The sequence below is a fragment of the Physeter macrocephalus genome, chromosome 16 (genome assembly GCF_002837175.3).
Source record: "Physeter macrocephalus isolate SW-GA chromosome 16, ASM283717v5, whole genome shotgun sequence".
Lineage (NCBI taxonomy): Eukaryota > Metazoa > Chordata > Mammalia > Artiodactyla > Physeteridae > Physeter > Physeter macrocephalus.
Window position 1 is genome coordinate 66717167 of NC_041229.1, and position 21853 is coordinate 66739019.

The window sequence follows — 21853 nt, forward strand, 5'->3', positions numbered from 1 at the left end:
GCATCCAAGGATACAGAATGTGGTTCCTAAGAAGTGTGGAGCAGTGGAATGCTGGACTAAATACTATAAAAGCCCATTCACTGCAACAAGATACTTTTGAAAACATTGCTAGGCTCTTAAATAAGTGAGAGAAATCTCTCAGGGCCAAAAAAGAGAGAGAAAAGAAGGTATGCTGAAGCCTACATGTTCCAGGAAGGAAGCAAACACAAAAACAGAAATCCAGGGTTGCCTTGGGTCTAACAAAAAGTAGGAGAGCTAACCTTGAGATTCCCATATTAAGCCAGGTCTCTGGCACTCCAAACCAATTATAGATCCTATATGGAAGAAACCATGCCTCAGTTTAGGCTCTCAGGATTCAGACAGATTAAGTTCAGTAAACCATGAGCTTATAATAATAATTTTTAAAAATCACCCAAAACACAAGGAAGTGAGCCACTAAGAATGAGGTTCAAGCAAAATCAACAAATTTAAATGGCCAAGAACTTCAACTATAATTATCAAATACAGAATATACTATGTCTCTGTGGGAAACATTTAAAGAAATAAAAGATTACATTCAAAAATTAGCAAGCAGAAAAATAAAAGTGAACAGGCAACACCACCTTAACCTTAACCAATCATAACCATAATCAAACTAACATCGTGAGCTTCCTGCTGTGATGTACTAAGAAAGATACATGTTCACTTATGCAGCACCTCAGCCAGAAATGCTTACCTTGAATTTAACCATAAAAATACAATCAGACAAATTCAAATTGAGAGACAATCTGCAAAATAAGTGAGAAAAGTCAATATCATTTAAAAAAAAGGGAAGGAGGAATCTAGGGAACTGTTCTAGATGAAAAGAGACTAAAGAAACCACTAAATATAATGCTTAATCCTTTAGGTGTAAATTTTTTCAAATAAAAACTAATGATCAGAGATTAAAAAAAATAAATAGAGAGTTTAGAACTGAAAACTATATTCATTGAAGCCAAAACTTCAGCGAATACACTAAACAGTAGCTTAGACACAGCAGAAGAGAGAATTAATGAATTGGACAATGTATATCAAGAAATCAACCAGAAAGCAGCACATGAATAGAAGGAGATGGAAAGAAGGAAAGAGTAGCTTATAGATGTAGAGGATAGAATGAGAAGGTCTGGTATATGTTTAATTGAAGTCTCAGAAGGAGAGAATAGAGAAAATTAAGGTTGAGTATTATTTGAAGAGGTAATGCTTGAGATAATGGCTGAGGTACTGAGCAAAGCATTTAGAACAGGGTCTGGCACCAAATGCATGGTTTATAAGTGCTAGCTTTATTTTTTCCAAAGTGGATGAAAGGCACAAATCTACAGATACATGGAGCCCGAGATAGAGAAATCAGGATAAATTTAAAATAATCCACACTTACTTAGGCACAATGATGTGAAAATGTAGGATACCAAAGACAGATATTAAAATGCGTAAAGAGAAAAAATATCCAATTAAGAAAGGAATAAAATTTTTACTAACAGCCCTCTAAACAGCAATAATGAATGTTAGAAGACAGTGGAATAATAATTTCAAAAGACTGGAAAAAAAAAAAAAACCCCTTCAAGCTAGAACAGTATACCCAGAAAAGCTATATATCAAGAGCAAGTGCACAATAAAGAAACATTCAGTTTAAAAAAAAGATTTAACTATCTACAAACAAAATTCTAGCAAATATGCTTGAAGGGGAAAAAAATAGATAAACCTAGGAGGACAATCTGAAATAGTCAAGAAGAAATGGTGAATGCAAAAAATAATAGACATTTAAGTAAAACAAATAAACATTGTCAGTATAAAATAATATAGATTTTTTTCAAAGATAGAACTAAAATACTAGACTAAAATGGACATAAGTTGGGAGTTGAATGATTAGAAGTGAAGTGTTCCAGGGTCCTTATGTTGTCTAAAAGGAGTCTAAAATACTGATTAAGTTTAGACTTTGTTAGGATATTAAAAATTACCTATTTAAAATTTAAGTGTAATTATGAAAAGAATAGAAAAAAATATATAACTTCAAATCAGCTAGGGAAAACAAAGGGAGAAAAAAATATTCAACCAAACAAAACCCCCCACTCAGTTCTAAATAGAAATTTAAAAGCATTTTAAAAAAGATAAAAAGCACAAAGGAAGATGGTAGAAACAAATCTAAATATCTCAATAATAGTAGTGAAAGTTAACAAACAACAATACCCAATTATATGCTATTTAGCAGGCACATATAAAACATAAATAAATAAAAGGTTTAAAGTTAAAAAAAATTGGCAAGTATATACTAGCAAAATAAAGCTAGGGTAATTATGTTAAAAGCAGATACCTTTAATACTTGCTTTAATACCAAAACCATGATTAGCAATAAACAGGGTCACTACATAATTTTAAAATGATCAACTCACTAAGATGATATGACAGTTTTAAATGTTGTATGTATTAACTGTAATAGGCTCAAAATATATAAAACAAAAAAATGATAAAACTTCAGGGAGAAATTTCTACTATCATGGCAGGAGGTTATAGTACATCTCTCAATTAATGAGAGTCAAATAAAACATTACTATAAATTTGAACATTGCACTTAATAACTTTAATTTAATGGACATGCACCCCCAAATTAGAGAATGTATATTTTTTCAAGTTTACATGATGATTTACAAAAATTGACCATATTAGTTCATAAAGTAAATCTCAGAGAAGCCATATTATACAGGCCACATTCTATATACTACAATGTAATTAACTTAGAAATCAGTAACAAAAATGTATTTTTTAAAACCATGCATTTGGAAAGTAAAAATATACATTTCTCATGGATCAAAAAAAGGATCAAATTGATATTTTTAAAAATACTTGGAAATTTAAAATGTACTAAATATGAAAAGGAAAACCATAGATCAAAACTCATGAGATGCAGTGAAAATGGTCCTTAGAGGTATCGCCTTAAATACTGTTATTAGAAAAGAAGAAAATCTTAAAATTAATGAGCTTAGTGTCCAACTTCATTTAGAAAATAAAAAACAAAATAAACCTAAAGAAAGAAGATAATAAATATATGAGCAGATATAAATAAAATAGAGAATAAAGATAAAACAGAGAGGATCAAGCAAGCCAAATGTTGGTTCACTGGAAAAGTTAATAAAAGACTAAAGGCAATCCTCTTAAATTGTTTTTTTTTTTTTTTTTTTTTTGCGGTACGCGGGCCTCTCACTGTTGTGGCCTCTCCCGTTGCGTGGAGCACAGGCTCTGGACACACAGGCTCAGTGGCCATGGCTTATGGGCCTAGCTGCTCCGTGGCATGTGGGATCTTCCCGGACCGGGGCACGAACCCGTGTCCCCTGCATCGGCAGGCGGACTCTCAACCACTGCGCTTCCAGGGAAGCCCTTAAATTGGTTTTTTAAAGTAAGAGAGAAGAAATAAATTAGGAATGAAAAGGGCAGATACAACCACAGATATAACAAAGATTCAAAAAGATAAAAGAATATAATGAACATTTAATCCAATTAATTTTAAAATTTGGCAATCTAAGGGTGACTTAACAATCATCATATTAACAAACTAAAAGGGAAAACCATATGGGCTTTTCCATAAAAGAAGAAAATATCATTTGACAAAATTCAACACTCATTTAGGATAAAAACTCTTAGCAAAAAAAGAACTTTTTATTTTGCCTTCTTGAAGCTTAATTTTTTTTTATTATATAAGTTTTGGTGTACAGCATTATAATTTGACATCTGTATACACTATAGAGTTGTTACCACAAGTCTAGTTACCACCCATCACCATACAGTTGATCCCCTTCACCCATTTCACCCACCCCCTAACCCCTTCCTCTCAGGAAACGCTACTCTGATCTCTGTATCTATGACCTTGTTTTCGTTTTATTTTGTTTGTTCATTTTTTTGGTTTTAATTTCACATATGAGTGAAATCATATGGTATTTATCCTTCTCTTTGTGACTTATTTCACTTAGTGTAATACCTTCAAGGTCTATCCATGTTGTCACAAACAGCAGGATTTCATTCTTTTTTTGGCCAAGTAATATTCCATTGTGTATATATACCACATTTTCTTTATGCATTCATCTGTTAGTGGACACTTAGGTTGTTTCCATATCTTGTCTATTTTAAATAATGCGGCAATGAACATAAGGCTGCATATATCTTTTCAAATTGGTGTTTTTGTGTTCTTAGGATAAATACCCAGAAGTAAAATTGCTGGGTCAGAACTTTCTTAATTTGAAGGATATCTTCCAAAACCCTGTAGCAAACACCATTGTTTAATGGTAAAATATTAGAAGCATTTCTTTTAAAATCTGTGAAAAAAGAGGATGCCTGCCATGACCTCTTCTATTCAATATTTCACAGGAGACCCTACCCAGTACAGTAAGACAAGGATAAAATGGCACAAGGTTTGGAAAGGAAGAAACAAACTTTTGTCATTTCCAGATGATAGAATTAACCACATGGAAACCCAAAGGAATGTACAGATAATTTTTTAAAATAATAAGAGCCTATATCATGCAATTGGAAATAATATCAAAGTAGAAAAATCAATTGCATTTCCATATCTCAGCATTGGTTTCTAAAAAATGAGATAACAAAGAAGATATTGCTTACATTAGCATAAAAACATGAGGTGCCTAGGAATAAATCTAACAAAAAAAATGTGCACAACCTTTATGGAGCCCACGTTAATACTTTACTGAAAGCCACCAAGACACCCAAACATGAGACTCCCCTTGTGGTCCAGTGGTTGGGACTCCACATTTCCACTGCAGGGGGCGTGGGTTCGATCCCTGGTCAGGGAACTAAGGTCCAGCATGCTGCATGGCGTAGCCAAAACGTTAAAAAACAAACAAACAAACAAAAACCCAAACATAATCTTACATATATGAAAACTTGATATAAGCCAGCAGTATCACTGCAGTTCACAGGAAGTAAGTGATTCTGGGACAACTGGTTTTCCATATAGGACAAAAATGAAATTGAACCTTATCTTTAACCATATAATTTGGAAAATATATTTGCAACAAATGTAATCAGTGTCATAAAAATTAAAGACTTTAATATGAAAATGACACTTGAAAAGTTAAGAATCTTTTTGACCTCAATTTGGTAGTCTATAGACACCATAAAGGAAAGGAAAAGATAAGCCACTAATTTGGAAAATACATTCGCAACAAATATAACCAAAAAAGAAAAGCCACTAATTTGGAAAATATATTTGTAACAAATATAACAAACTTTCAGTATTCCAGAATATGTAAAGAACTGTTAAAGATCAATAAGAGACAGGCAAATAACTCCATATGAAAATAGACAAATGGGGCTTCCCTGGTGGCGCAGTGGTTGAGAGTCCTCCTGCTGATGCAGGGGACATGGGTTCGTGCCCCCGTCCGGGAAGATCCCACGGGCCGTGGAGCGGCTGGACCCGTGATCCATGGCCGCTGAGCCTGCGCGCCCAGAGCCTGTACTCTGCAACGGCAGAGGCCACGGCAGTGAGAGGCCCGCGTACCGCAAAAAAAAAGACAAATGGCATAAATATACATTTCACAGAAGAATACTCATTAATAATTAGGAAAATGCAAATTAAGACTACATTGAGAAAGCCAGCCGATGCAGGGGACATGGGTTCGTGCCCCCGTCCGGGAAGATCCCACGGGCCGCGGAGCGGCTGGACCCGTGATCCATGGCCGCTGAGCCTGCGCGCCCAGAGCCTGTACTCTGCAACGGCAGAGGCCACGGCAGTGAGAGGCCCGCGTACCGCAAAAAAAAAGACAAATGGCATAAATATACATTTCACAGAAGAATACTCATTAATAATTAGGAAAATGCAAATTAAGACTACATTGAGAAACTATTTTAAACTATTAAATTACCAAAACTTATAAAATCTAATACTAAGTATTTGGCAAGGGTAAGGAACAAAGGGAGCTCTTATTCAATGTTAGTGGGAGTGTAAACAGCCACAACTCTTTGGAAAACAATTTGGCTTTATTCTGTGAAGCTGAACATTCGCATACCTACTACTCAAGAATTTCATTCCTAATTATATATTCCAGAGAAACTCTTGCCCACATGGATCAGAAGACATATACAAGAATGTTCATAGCAGCATCGTTCATAGTAGCAAACCGCTAAGAACAACCTAGATATCCATTAACAGGAAAATGGATAAATTGTAGAACAGTTAACTGTGGCACATACAACTGAATGTTACATATACAGCAGTGAAAATGAATGAGCAGCATAGAGGCATTTTAGAAACATATAGAAAGAATTTAAAATGAGCAAGTTGCAGAGACCACATATAGTATGATATCATTTCAATAAAATTCAAAAGCAAGAAAAACTTTATGATGAATAGATATGTAGCTAAAAGCAAAACAAAACAAAAGCTGTTTAATAAAGGAAGGACTAGAATTTTTGTTTTTCAGCTGCAGCCTCTGGCTCCCAGAATGGGGTCATGAGTTACCTTCCAGCATCCTGGCTTTGCCAAGACTGAATCAGGCCAGACCCCCAGTGCAGCTTTTTAGATTATCACCATCATGTGTAAGGAGCCTGTGGGAAGTCAGCGTACCCAGAGCACTGGGTACAGAAGGGCTGGCTAGAGATTTAAATGAAATAGGCCCGTGGATGAGCACAGGATCTAAGAGCCGACCAGAGGCCAGCGAACAAGAGGCAGGGGCTGAAACCCAGCCAATCTGAGGGAGATGCTTGCACACTGCTACTGAGGATTCTGGCTGTAATCACTCTACTGCCGGTTCATGCTCCAGAACATCACTGAGGGTGTTGAGGGCATTGAGAGAATTGCAGCAAAAACCAAATTAGGACTTCTCATAGCTTCTAAGGGGGCAGGAAATCATGTCTGAAGAATTAGATAGCTGTGAACCAGAGAGCAACACAAGACCCAACATGGAAAAACCACACACCAATACACAATCAGAGAAGCATTCAGCGTTACTGACAAAAGGAAATGGTTAAAAAGCCACGACTTTAAAGAACGGATTGTTCATTTAGTCTGTTATTCTCCATTGAGAAAAAAGTTATGGACCATTAAGTGCCATTCCCTCTAATGTAAGCAGGACTAAGTGCTGTCAGGCTAGGTGATTTGAACTTGATTATGGGGGGTTATAGAATTTCAGTAGGGAGTGACAAAGTTTGCTTTGCTTTTTTGAGAGCTCACTTAGGGACAAGTGGGTTGATTTACATGACTCCATTAATAACAAATTGTTTGGTGTTGAGTTTTGACTACTTTATTTCACTTAAGCAAGTGGAATCCTTGCATTTTGTCTGGGAAAGAGCATGATGTGAGGGCACAGGAGCAAAGGAAGAACCAGTTGACTGTGGTCACAAGCAGGGGTGGCAGTGAGGGTTAGGTAACTGGGCTATTCTATTCACAGCCAGAGGCTGCTCGCTTTCTGGCCGTGCCATTCTAGCTGCATCCTGGTTCCCAGATGTAGCAGTCACATCCCTGCCCTGGAAGGGCTTGCAGTTCACCTGCAGCCATGGGACCAGCTGGAGACCCGGTTGAGTACACAGTCTGTATAGGCACAGAGTCTCTAGTCTTCTTCCCAAGCAAGTGCTGACGATCCAGCCAGCCATATGACCCTTCCGTTTACATGGAGACAAAAAATATATATATAATTATTTAAGAGCTTTTATTAATCTCAAGTGAAGTTACCAGATAAAGTTTAGCCGTAGGTAATCAAGTCAGGGATTACACTCTAGTTGAGGTTTAAAGATATACAGCAAATACTCCACATGGAACTGTAGAACTAGACACTGGAAGAAACAACAGCGTGGTAATGACCATGGTACAGTTTATTGAAGGTTTACTATGTACCAGGCACCACGCTCAGCATTTTGCATGCATCATCTCATTTAATCTTCATAACCGATTTAGGAGGCAGGGACTATGGTCACCCCCATTTTTCAAGAGAGGAGACTGAGGCAGAGAGATGTGAGGTTACTTGATCAAGGTCACACATTTGTAAGTGGGAGAGAAGATCTGTTCGATCTCAAAGCCCATGCCCTCTGCCACTACACTCTACTGCATCTACGATGAGGGGCAATGCTGCTTGAGACTTCATTAGGACCTGCAAGGAAGCTCTCTGGTGGGTAGCAGTGAGGTGATGGAAATCTCAGTGCATTGCTGAGGTTGAGAGCAAGGCAAGCCTGGGATAGGCACAATCTGCCTGCACCCAATGCTTTGGGAAAGCAGATTCCCTAGAAATCTGCCCTTGATTCCATGTTCAAAGATCCCCAAAAGTGATTTTGACTACTGAGGAAAGGAAGAGTCTAAAAAATAAACTGTAGGCTATAAAGTTGAAAATTATTCCACTCAAAAGAGTAAATTAAATTGATTGATTCAGTTCAACCTGTGTTTGTTGAGTACAGCATCAATACAAATCAATGAGGCTGCACAGGGAACTCTCTGAGGGACCAGATTTTAGAAGGACACACAAGAAAGGTTGAAGAAGGGACATGGAAGGCAGGATAAAAGTCTGGCTTGAACCTGTAGGTATAATGTAGCAAAGAGGCTGAATCGGAAAATCAACGACAAAAAAATACTCTAAAGACAGCAAAACAGTGCTGTTTCTTTTGGATTAAAAACAAGGCAAGGATAGACCCAGCACTGAAGCAGATGGTATAATGTTACATGATTGGGGAGAGGCAGGGTTTTCTACTCTCCGCTTTTGTTTTCTTAATCAAGGAAAATGGTCCTCAATCTAGAAATGTTAAGCAAATATCTAGATGAGGAAATTGAATCTGGATAGGTGAGAAAAATGGGAGAGCAATGAATTCAGGTTTCTAAGCCCCGGTGAAAGATGATACGTACATACAGAGAGCAGTGTCTTTGATGTGGCCTTACTAAATCAGAATTTGTTGATTGACTGAGTTAACCCCCTGGTGTTGAAATAAGTTGCAGATATACCTCAGTCTTTGAAGACTCAGGAAGAATTCCTGGACCAAAAAACTAGAGATGAGTACATTTTCTACTTTTCACATGAGAAAGAAACATGAGTTCTGATCCTTGTCAAAATTCTAGAAAGGATTGTTAAAGAAATTGTGAATATTGAGAAAGAAATTTAGAGATTACTAAGGAATCACTGGTGTTTACTTAGAAGCTTTGGAAGACAAATGTCATTTCCTTTTCTGGGTGGTGTTGTGAGGTTTGTCATGCCAATGGACAAAGCAGGCTTTGTGAAGCTTGGTTTCAGGAAATTATTTTGTTATTAAAGTTTCTTATAAGAGCCTAATGGAAAAGATACAGAAATGTGGACTGGATGGTACCAGCTGGGTGCCATGCATTTAAAGTTTATAGAACAGTCTCACCCAAAGGTCTCTAACGGGCTAGATGGCTCTGTTCTTGGTCTAGTGCTACCTGATGTTTTGTTTTTCAATATAGCGTAAAGGTACAGGATGCCCTTTTTTATCGATTCCACAGAAATCCCAAATCTAGGAGAAATGTGTCAGATGGAGAAAATATCCCAAAGATTTCCCCTTAATGGAACAAAATAAACAAGATGATAATTAACAAGACACAAATAAAGTCTTGAATTAGGTCTAGAAAAAGATCAGTTGCACAAGTAGAGCATAAAGTCATCAGACTTCACCACCCCTAGTGTGGAAAGACCAGATTCGACTGAAAGTTAGGAAGAGCCAGGTGAAGACGCTGCTGCTAAAAGGACTTCTGCAATCCCAGGGCACAGCGTGAAGGTGCAAGGGTGTCTCTCCTCTCTGGGTTGTTTGATTCTGGACTCTCCTTAAGATGTATCCTGGGAAATTAGAGGGCAAACAGAGGTGGGTAGCTCTTTTATGACAAAATGATAAATGACCTGGAGGCACTGACGAAATAAGAACACTTCAGTGTATCATGAGACCTGCCTTCAAATATCTGAATGTCTTTCATGAAAATATAGAGTTACTGTTCTCTATTTTCCTCGAGACGGCACAACTGGACTCATTGGCTTGCAGCCAACCCATCAAAGAGCAAAAGAAAGAAGTTTTCAATACTTAAGAGTACACAGCCCTGCAGTGGGCTTCTTGGACAGCAGGGAATTCTACCATCCTTGGAGAATTATAGTAGAATCTGGGGTGGGAGGGAGGTAGAGGGAATTCCTATGTGCCTCCATGGCTGGGAGAGATGACCCCTAAGTGTTCTCCCATCATGTATATGATTTGAATAATGACCATTACCATTTATTGAGCTTATACTAAGTGGAAGGGCTAGGCTAAGGTCTTTGCACGATCCCACTGCATCTTTGTAACAAATGAGGAGACTGAGGCTCAGGGAGGCTATTAAGAGTTTAAGCCCACACAGTGATAGGTCAAAGAATGGAATTTTGATCCCAAGCCTGAGTTTAACGTATACTCTCTTAATTTCTATGTTATATACGATCTCCGGTCTATGCACTTCATTCTTTCATTCAGCAACTATGCCCTGGAATGCCTTGTTCTTCACCTCGTCCTGCCTCTCACTCATCCACTTAAGCTGAGCTCACCTACTGTCTTCTCTCTGAGTTTTCCCCACTTCCTCCACACAGGATGAATTGCTTCCCTCCTGTGTTGCATGGCAGGGGGCACATTGTATCCTATTTGCCTGTGCAGTGTTGGTTTTCCTACTGGACTGCAAGCTCCCAGGTTCCTGAACAGCCGGAACCAGTGCTTATTCATCCCTGTCCCTCAGCACCACAAACAATGCTCAGAAGATGTTGGTACTCAACAGGTTTATAAGTTAGTCCATTCATCCATCCATTCATTCATTCAAGAAACCTAAGAAAGAATAACATCTTATTTATTTCTTTTTTGTATTGGAGTATAATTCCTTTACAATGTTGTGTTAGTTTCTGCTGTACAATGAAGTGAATCAGCTATATGTATACATCTATCCCCTCTCTCTTGGACCTCCCTCCACCCCACCCCCCATCCCACCCATCTAGGTCGCCACAGAGCACCAAGCTGAGCTCCCTGTGCTTTATAGCTTATTCCCGCTAGCTATCTGTAAGGAGGCAAGAACTTACAATGGAGAAAAGACAGCCTCTTCAATAAGTGGTGCTGGGAAAACTGGACGGCTACATGTAAAAAAATGAAAATAAAAACAAAAATGAACAAATGGGACCTAATGAAACTTTAAAACTTTGCACAGCAAAGGAAACCCTAAACAAGATGAAAAGACAACCTTCAGAATGGGCGAAAATATTTGCAAATGAAGCAACGGACAAAGGACTAATCTCCAAAATATACAAATGGCTCATGGAGTTCAATATTAAAAAAACAAACAACCCAATTTAAAAATGGGTGGAAGACCTAAATAGACATTTCTCCAAAGAGGACATACAGATGGCCAGGAAGCACATGAAAAGCTGCTCAACATCACTAATTATTAGAGAAATGCAAATCAAAACTACAATGAGGTATCACCACACACCAGACAGAATGGCCAACATCAAAAAATCTACACACGATAAACGCTGGAGAGGGTATGGAGAGAAGGGAACCTTTTCACACTGTTGGTGGGAATGTAAATTGTTACAGCCACCGTGGAGAGCAGTATGGAGGTTCCTTAAAAAACTAAAAATAGAGCTACCATATGACCCAGCAATCCCACTACTGGGCATATACCCTGAGAAAACCATCATTCAAAAGGATACACGTACCCCAGTGTTCATTGCAGCACTATTTACAATAGCCAGGACATGGAAGCAACCTAAATGTCCAACAACAGATGAATGGATGAAGAAGATGTGGTAAATATATACAATGGAATGTTACTCAGCCAAAAAAGGAACGAAATTGGGTCTTTTGTAGAGACATGAATGGATCTAGAGACTGTCATACAGAGTGAAGTTAAGTCAGAAAGAGAAAAACAAATATCATATATTAACGCATATATGTGGAATCTAGAAAAATGGTACAGATGAACCGGTTTGCAAGGCAGAAATAGAGACACAGGTGTAGAGACCAAACGTATGGAACACGTATATTAACACATATATGTGGAATTTAGAAAAATGGTACAGATGAACCTATTTGCAGGGCAGGAATAGAGGCGTAGACGGTAGAGAATGGACACGTGGACACAGAGGGGGAAGGGGAGGGTGGGACAAACTGGGAGATGAGGATGGACATATATACACTGCCATTCGTAAAATAGATAGCTAGTGGGAACAAGCTATAAAGCACAGGAAGCTCAGCTTGGTGCTCTGTAACATCTTATTTATTTCTCTCCCCCTTTTAATCCTTCCTGCATGAAACTCCAGGTATCATTCTCCTACTCAACCACCTTCAGTGTCCCTTTGTATCTACAGCATTAAGTACAAGAGCCTTAGCATGGCTAAGGGGCCTCTATTATATGTAGATTTTCCTACCCTCCAAGGTCTCATCGTCCTCCCCTCCATGTCCCCTTAGCCCTTCCTGATCTCTGTCTCTACCATCTTCTATCCTATCCCCCCGTCTTTGCTCATATTGTTCCCTCTTCTTGGAATATCCTCTCCCACCCTCATTATTTCCTCTCAAAGTGTTATCCATTCTTCAACGTCCCAGTTCAGACATCACCTCCTCCCGGGAAGCCCACCCTCACACCCTGACCAGGAAAAGCCTCCCTTCTCTGTATTCCCAGTCCTTTTTTGCTGCTTTGTTGTGGTGACAGTTTTCTAATATTCTACTTTATTTTAGCTTTTCGGTCCGTCTGATCCAAAAGATTATCTAACAATACCCTTCTCAGCAGGCACTATGCCTTACTATCTCCAAAATTCTTGTGATATGTGGCATTATCTATCACTGTATCCCCAGTACCTAAGGCAATACCTGACACCTATTCCATAAATAGGTGTTATTGAATGGATGGATGAATGGATGAATGAATTCATCAGAAGTTCTACATTGTAGCATCAGTTGGCACATTAAATATATAATTTGTGACATTTCATATCAATTGCTCTGGACCCCAGTTTCCATATCAATAAAAGGGTGTTCAAGGAGACAGGGAGAAAGGGTACTCATTTTTATGGATGACTTTGCTGTGTGCAAGGCAATGTGCTAGGGGCGTTATTTTACCTTACAGGCCTAAGGGAGGGAGGGAGGGATGAGGACGGGGGAGAGGTATACAAGCAGTGAAGAGTATGGGCTTAGCATAAGGCTTCCTTGAACTCAAGCCCTAGCTCTGCTACTTACTAAATGTGAGCTTGGGCAAGTTATTCTAATCTTTTAAACCTCTGTTTCTTCAGCCATCAAGTGGTGGTAATAAGAGAACCTACTGATGAGTTTGTTGTGAGGATTCAATGAGGTGTTGAATATAAGGTACTTAGCCCTCGACTGGCACGTAACCCTGAATTATAAACAGCAACTCATTATTATTATTCTATTACTTGTGTGTCTTCTTGTTCAGTTTACCCCATGAAGAAGCAGAGGTTCTGAGAGGTTAAACTACTTGCCCAAGGTCACATCTTCTGTCTGCCCTGTTTTCCTCTCCACCTACGGGACCCTTCAGGATAAATCCTTCGAGAATGGCCATGAGCTTTGCAACACAGCCTGTGTTCCCCTTTCAGGGTGAAATACTAGAAAGCCACCCCATGTTGCTGCTTCTCAAACATTCCCAGATTTTAGCATTTTATTATCTAAACATTTAGCATCTAACACTGAATATCTAAAAGCAGGGTCAATTTTCTCATGGTTATTCTTCTGTTTAATAAAGGAAGAAAGGTCATAATCTAAGTTATAAGAGTGAACGGATATAACTTTTTCCCTATGAGATTCAAAGCTAATACCTTTTTCTCCCCCATCATTTGGCTTTGTGCAAAAAATCAAAATGCCAATTACTGCTCCTCTGTGACTAAATGAAGTGTGAGCTTCCCTGCCCCATAAAGGGAGCCACACCCCACCTGGACACTCAGGCATTTGATTCAGAAAAAGAGAAGGAGATAGTAACCATCAGGGTTACTAGGGTTTTCTTTGATGGAGGATGTGATGCACAAATGTATAGAAGTTTTTTTTTTTCTTTAAATAAATTTATTTATTTATTTATTTATTTAATTTATTTATTGTTTCTGTCTGCATTGAGTCTTCGTTGCTGCGCGTGGGCTTTCTCTAGTTGCAGTGAGCGGGGCCTATTCTTTGTTGCAGTTCGCGGGCTTCTCGTTGTGGTGGCTTCTCTTGTGGAGCACCGGCTCTAGGTGCATGGCCTTCAGTAGCTGTGGTTCGTGGGCTCAGTAGTTGTGGCTCATGGCTCTAGAGCGCAGGCTCAGTAGTTGTGGCTCACGGGCTTAGCTGCTCTGTGGCGTGTGGGATCTTCCTGGACCAGGGATCAAACCCATGTCCCCTGCACTGGCAGGCAGATTCTCAACCACTGCGCCACCAGGGAAGCCCTGTATAGAAGTTTTATGGAGGACATACAGATAGGCAGGAGAGGGATCATTAGTGGCAGGCCATTGTCAAGGGTATATGGCCCATGGAGCTGAAGTATTCATGCCCTAAATGTCCAGGAGGACCTCCCCCAGAGCATGCACAGGTGGGTTTTATTTGTCATGCTCATGATCTCGAGGCATCAACAGGCCGTCAGGGGGCTGCGCCTGCAGAGCCCTTTTTGCTACAAACATGGCCCCCTAAAGTAGCTCCAAAGCAGTTTGATCATGGGAAGAGTAATGCCAATCTAACCCATTTGCCGTTGATTTCTTAAGCAGATTCAGGCACACAGGATGAAGCACAGCTTTTGCAGGAATGGTTTAAGCTGGTTCTGGAGAAGAATAAATTAATGCGATATGAGTCGGAGTTACTGATCATGTAAGTAAGGCAACACAGATAACAGTGAGGCCTAAAAGCAAAGGGGGCGGGAGTGGGGTGGCCCACCCTCCTAGGTTGAAGTCTCAGGATTTTTTCTTCTTGTGCATACAGAATTTTGATTGAGACAAATTGACATTTGATGTCTTGCATATCATGCTGGCATTAGTGCAGAGAATCTTCAATTGTCTGTTCTCTGCTGTGGAGTCCTATGGCTAAAATGATTTCAGGTAATGGGTCTGGAGCTGGAGGGCATTTGGATAAGACACTTTCAATCCATCCCTGTCCCCCACACCAGGGGGGACCCACTTGCAGTGACACACCTGCAATGGGGAAGCATGTGTCTGGCTTCTGTGTGTGAATCATGGGAAGGGCTTGCTGAAATCTCCTGACCACTTCCCTGTGTCCTTAATGGATTGAAGGTGGAGATCGGTCTGGCTGTCCTCTGAATGAGAGGTTGCAGTCTGGCTGGGAGATCAGAAAGTAGAGATGGATCTTACCGTGCTCTGAAAATGTTGAAGGTCATTCTACCTGTCACCATTCTGGAGGGAAAGGAAGTAACATATAAACTGACTAAGCACCACAAGTTGTACTGGGTGCTTTCACTTATGCTGTCTTATTTCATTTTCACCCCAACCCCCCTGAGAGTTAATTTTGGGAGTCTTTGAAGGGGTCTAATAAAATTCTTTTCCTTTTCTCTGCCTGGGTTCTGAGCCGGGTGAGAAATAAGGCAATTGGGTCAATAGTTGACCCAGAATATCAAAATAAAGTGTTGATTACTGATTATGGCTAGCTCGGCTAAATATGAGAGCCCAAGTGGGCTTGCTAACTATATTCATTTCCTAGGGCTGGACTAATATATTATCACAAACGAGGTGGCTTACAATAAGAGAAATGTATTCTCTCTCAGCTCTGGAACACAGTCTGAAATCGAGGTGTTAGGAAGGCCATGCTCCCTTCGCGGCCTCTGGGGGAGAATTCTTCCTTTGCCTCTTCCAGCTTCAGGTGCCTCCAGGCATCCCTTGGCTTGTGACTGCATCACTCCAATCTCTCCCTCTGTCTTCATGCAGCCTTCTCTGTGTGTCCATGTCTTCTCTTCTGTCTCTTGTAAGGACACTTGTCACTGGGTTTAGAGCCCACTGGCATAATCCAGAATACTCTTATTCAAGGTTCTTAACTTAATTACATCCACAAAGACCCTTTTTTAAATAAGGTCACATTCAGAGGTTCCAGGGGTTAGGATGTGGACATATCTTTTGGGAGTTCACCATGCAACTTACTATACTACCCAACCCCAGAATTAGACACACTCATCTACCTAGTCACAAAAGGTAGTGAATCACTTGCTTCTTAGGGGTAAGGCTTTTACCCTAGACCAATGGGGGCAATTTCCACCCCACTTCCTCCTTCCAGGGATATTTGGCAATGTCTGAAGACATTTTTGTCTATCGCAACTGGGAGGTGCTAGTGATATCTAGTGCGGAGAGGCCAAGGGTGCTACAGAACATTCTACAGTGCACAGGGCATCCCGCTTCCCTCACCAACAAAGAATTAACTAGCCCAAAATGTCAATAGTGTCAAGATTGAGAAATCTTGCCCTAGACCCATAGCAAGGCTCAGAGTAACAGAGAACACATGTTTGCTGCAGGCAGGCTGATGCCCAGGGAGAAAAGGTGTGAGCTGAGTTCCTCTAGTCTGTTCTTCCCAAATTTACCTCCCCTGGGGTGAGAGTGAGTATATAAGCGTGCAAGTGGAGAGAAGAAGCCAGGAATTATACTCCTTGAGCTCCACTGACATGAAGGAAATGCCAGGAATGGGGAAGAAGGGCTCATCTGTAGCAATTACTTTTATTAGTACTATTTTTTTAAATTGACGTACATGCTGAGACTCAAAACAACTAAGTAATTTGTCCATCTCCGCCTGACTACAAAGCCCTTTTTAATACAACCGTATCGTCTGCCTTTGGTCCAGGTCTGAATTGTAAAGTTCATTAACAAAAAAGTATCAAGCACATTCCATGTGCTAGGAAATGTGCTGGGTACTGAGGAGGTAGAGATGAATCAGGCCATAGTCCCTATCTGATGGTTTCAGGGGACACAGACACGCAAGCACACAGCATGAGAGGAATGAGAAAACATAGCAAGCGCTCCACGGAGGTTTGTAGGCGGAGCAGTCAGTGCACAGGCCCTACCGGCAAAGGTCAGGTGGGTGGTGACTGCTCAGTGACTGTGGCTTCCCTCCTTGGTACACTGTCAGAGGGCACTTTCTCCTCCAACAGAGGCCAAGGAGGAGAACTCGGACGTGTGAGCTAGACAAAGGCAGGTGGGAGCTCTGGTAAAGGATAGGTTTTAGTTTGGAGAAAGACCTGGCTGAACCAGGAAAAACGTCTTACACCGGTGTGTCATTTTGGGTCCCTTGGGAAAGCAGGTGCCAAGACAGAATTAGAAGTACAAGAGATGTGTTGGGAGAAAGGAGAAAGGGAGTGGGAGTGAGAGGGAAGTCTTCAGACCCCATGTCGTCCTGACACCTGTAAAAGGAGAGGGGAGGGAATGAGAATTGGCAGGAGGAGCCTCAGACTGCAGTGCAGCCCTGAGACAATCTGAGCCAGGCGAGGGGAGCCCCAGATCAAAGACTGCCCATCCGAGGAGCCCGAAGTGGGGCAGAAATGGCCCAGCTCCAGCACCGCCACTGTGCTCGCTCACTGGCTGGAGCTGCTCAGGGACAGTGTGGCCTCAGCCCAACAGTGAAGCGGGTTCTGCTACAGCAGTCAGCTCATTACACACTACACTCCTTCCAGAGTTCTCTCTTCAAGGAAGATCTGAGTGGTGCGTTTCCACTGGCTACCAGAGTGGGCAAGGGAAGTTGAGTGTCAATAACAAGAGGGAGAGTATTGAACAAAGCGTGGACCTTGGCCCACGTAATAGAAGAAGTAGTAAAAATAACGACAGCGACAACAGGGTATATAGTGAAGTGACCCAAAGCTATAGCAGATACGCATGCAGCCTGCAGGTGGGGCTGGAAGGGAAGGCCCCCCTCCACGTCAAACCCAGGGACCTAGACTCAGCCCTCAGCCCCTTCAGTGTCTCTGTAGCATTGGACACCCTTGATCTCTCTCTTCTCTCCTGAAACTTTCCTCTCTTGGCTTCTGTGATGCTGCATTTCTTGTTTACCCTTCCAACCTTTTACTTGCTTCTTCCCTGGATCTACCTCTTTTGTTTGGCTTCTAAATGTAGGTGTTCCCAAGGTCCTGTCTTCAAACCCTTTTTTCCTCTATAGCAGGGGTCCCCAACCCCCTGGGCTGTGGACGGGTACCGGTCCGTGGCCTGTTAGGAACCGGGCTGCACTGCAGGCAGGAGGTGAGCGGCGGGTAAGCGAGCGAAGCTTCATCTGCCTCTCCCCATCACTCCCCATTGCTCGCATTACCGCCTGAACCTTCCCCCCCTCCCCCGGCCCCCACTCCTGTCCGTGGAAAACTTGTCTTCCACGAAACTGGTCCCTGGTGCCAAAAACGTTGGGGACCGCCGCTCTATAGCCTCCCTTTTTAGAGATTATGTGACTTCACCTATCACCTCTGACCCCTGCCTCATCCATTTGTGGGCCTCATTTCTCCTGAGAACGCCACGCCTGCACTCCCGAAGGTTTGCGGAACCTCCACGTTACCACGTGGCCCAGCGTGTGGGAAGCTTACACACATACTCTGACATACATGGGCTATCCCCAGGCATGGAAAGGTCATGAAGTTCTGTCTGAGCTTCACCGAAAGCTAACTTCACTTCTTGACTTTGCTGTTCTGTCGGAGGACACACTGAGTCCCCAGCACTCCAGCTTGACTCCTCCAAAACATCGCTGATTCTTCTTCCCACATCACTTACAACCAGATGGATAGTTGTCTGAGTATTCTGCCTCGACCCGGACAAAATGTCTCACTCCTCTTTCCCCCTTGTTTTCTTGTTTACCACAGTCAGAGATCTGGGAGTTGTTAGAGGTGATACTTGAAGTCACGTTGCCCCTAAAAGAGAGGAGAGTTTCAGATTGTCATTGCTTCTACTGTTCTAGTCATTTCTTCACGATCCAGTCCTGAGTGGCCTTCCAAAAGCTTGCTGAGAGCACATGACAGCCTTTAGCTACTCCCCATCATCTCTTGAGTTCAGCATATCTCAGCAGCAGTAGCAGCAGCAAAACTTTCAGTTTAGAGATATTCCAAGACCCCAGTTTTAATAAGGAAAAAAAGAGTGGAGTCGCTGTGGGCAATGGGTTTGTTAGTCAATATTTCTACACAGATCTCCAGTATTTACAAAGTTTGAACATTCTCTCATCCCCAGGGCCCGAGAACTAGAATTAGAAGATTATCAAAGCAGACTGGAGCAGAAATTAAGAGAAAAAATGCTCAAGGACGGTGAGTATTGGTGATCTGTTTGGGGCCTTTGTTAAAGACGTTTTCGCCCATGAAGACACTTGACCAGAACGTGCTGCACATTGCAGAGTGGAGCGCTCTTCCTGCCTTGTGTCACCAGCCTGGAACTCAGAGGGGGAACAAAGCCAGCCTTCCTCTGTCCCCACCAGAGCACAGCAAGTTCTTCATAGCTTCATTCACTGGGGCCATGAGAGCAGCATTTAGCTCCATCCCATGTGCTAATAGGAACAAAGTCATTTAGTCACGCATTCATTCACTTATCCATCCATTCATTTAGCAAATATTTGTTGAGAATCTAGAGTGGGACTGGCAGATGGAGAAGAGCAGCCCTGCCCTGTGGCCTCACTTGGGAGACTGACACCCAGACCAGTAGTTATGACACAGTGAGATAAGGGTCATGACTTAACGTGCTTTGGGAGCACAGAGGAAGGCAGGCCTGGTTCTGCCAGGCACTGGGGAATGTAAAGGAAGCATCCTTCCCACCACGGGCTGGGCCAGGGCATCACACATGAGAAAATTATTTCCACCGTGAAGGAGGGAGAGTTGAAATAAACTTAATCGACACCATATACTGATTTATGCATTCATAGGCTCCAGCCTGCGAGGCATATTCACTCTGTTCTGTGCCTGTATGTTTGTGGGGCCAGATCCATGCATGGCTTTCCTACATTTGACCTAAGTCTGAAAGAGCAAGTTAAATCATTTCTGTATACCTCATGGACCGAACATTGCACCTACCTATGGGTTACCTGCTTCAGAGCAAGTCCTTAGTAAATATGAGACATTATCATCATGATCATTCTTATTTAGGTATTTTATCCCCATTTTACAGATTAGAAAACCGAGTCTCTGAGAACTTAAAAAGCATCCTCAACGTAAATGATGGGTCTAAGACTTGGGAACAGATCATCACAGACTCGGGATCTCCTGTTCTTTCTCACATAGTAGTGTTTGTAGATTGTTTCTTTACAGCAGTAGAAAACTATTTCTAACAAAATCCTTAGAGAACTGCTCTGTACAGAATGGATAAAAGTGGCATACATCAACTTTTATTCATCAGAGGGGCTCAGATGGTTCCATCATTGACAAACCAAAACTGAGAGAGGAATTTTAATTTTTCTGTGTTGATAATCAAATAAGGGGCATGAATACTGAAGTGTACCTAAATTAACAAATCATACTATATAACTAATATCTCACTTATACATCTCATAAAAATTTTAATTTGCTCCATATCAGGGTGGTAAAATACATACCACCAAAGACTCCATTAGTCACTTTTGAATCTTTTTTTTTTTTTTTTTAAATTCTTACCAAGGAATGATGGTCATACATCTTCTCACTCTTCTGGGGTGTACAAAAAAATATAGCTTCTTGATTTTGCCTTGTCATCTTGCATGAAACCTTCATACCACTAGTTATCAAGAAGAAAAGGAAGGTAGGAAGGGAGGAAGGAAGGAAGGACGGAAGGAAGGAAGGAAGGGAGGGAGGGAGGAAAGGGAACTTTTTTTATCCCTCTCTGGTAAACTTAGTCTGATGCAATAATTTAGGCTGATGCAGTCCCTCTAGGAAATGCTCAGTCTTTTGGGGATGAAAATGTTCAGTCTTGCAGATTGCCACCCCTTCCATCTGCTTGATTCTTTTTTTTTTTAACATCTTTATTGGAGTATAATTGCTTTACAATGATGTGTTAGTTTCTGCTTTACAACAAAGTGAATCAGTTATACATATACATATGTTCCCATATCTCTTCCCTCTTGCGTCTCCCTCCCTCCCACCCTCCCTATCCCACCCCTCTAGGTGGCCACAAAGCACCGAGCTGATCTCCCTGTGCTATGCGGCTGCTTACCACTAGCTATCTATTTTACGTTCGGTAGTGTATATATGTCCATGCCACTCTCACTTCGTCATTTTTTTTTCTTAGATTCCATATATATGTGTAGCATACGATATTTGTTTTTCTCCTTCTGACTTACTTCACTCTGTATGACAGACTCCAGGTCCATCCACCTCACTACAGAAACTCAATTTCATTTCTTTTTATGGCTGAGTAATATTCCATTGTATATATGTGCATCTGCTTGATTCTTAAGGTGACCTCCAGGTAATGGCGAGAGGCAGGTTTGTGTGACTTCACAGCACTGGAAATCTGTGTGGGTTTCTCTGACTCATTGACTCCCACATAGCTATCTCCTGTCATCAGGCTGCCACTGTCTCTGCTGGCATTTGCAGCCGAGGTGTGTGGCTGGCCTGACCCATAGCCTGGCCATTCTCTCAGCGTGCCTGGAGCCTCACTCCTGGCCTCGCTCAGCCTCACCGCAGCACATCATCCGCTCAGCTTGACCAGACAGTCTCCACTGTGAGGCCACTCCATCCCTCATCATGGGGAGCCCCATGGCAGGCCCAGTGACCGGCTACCTTTGCATCTCTGGGGCAAGTGGACATTTCTAGGCTCTACCAATGTGTGCCACACACAGCAGATCAAGATCTGGGGAGCCACACCCAGACCCCTCTTCTCTGCTCAACCATGAAGTTCTACCTGTCCCACGTTTATACACAGGGCGCCTTTCCAGCTGGCCTCTTCCCAGAGTTCCAAGCAAGGGGCAGGGCAAGAGTCCCTCAGACCCCCAGTGCTCCCATCAAATGATGTGA

The 21853-nt window shown here is 41.7% G+C and overlaps 1 protein-coding gene across 2 annotated transcripts in view; it reads left to right on the forward strand.

Annotated features, from left to right (window-relative positions):
• Positions 1-21853, forward strand: part of MICAL2 (microtubule associated monooxygenase, calponin and LIM domain containing 2) — a 173129-nt gene that overhangs the window by 149604 nt on the left and 1672 nt on the right. The window contains exons 33-34 of one of the 2 annotated variants that reach the window (XM_055091527.1): positions 14688-14790; positions 19110-19183. In XM_055091527.1, the coding sequence (XP_054947502.1) occupies positions 14688-14790; positions 19110-19183 (177 nt within the window). The remainder of the gene's footprint in view (positions 1-14687; positions 14791-19109; positions 19184-21853) is intronic. The other variant, XM_055091528.1, reaches the window with a different exon arrangement.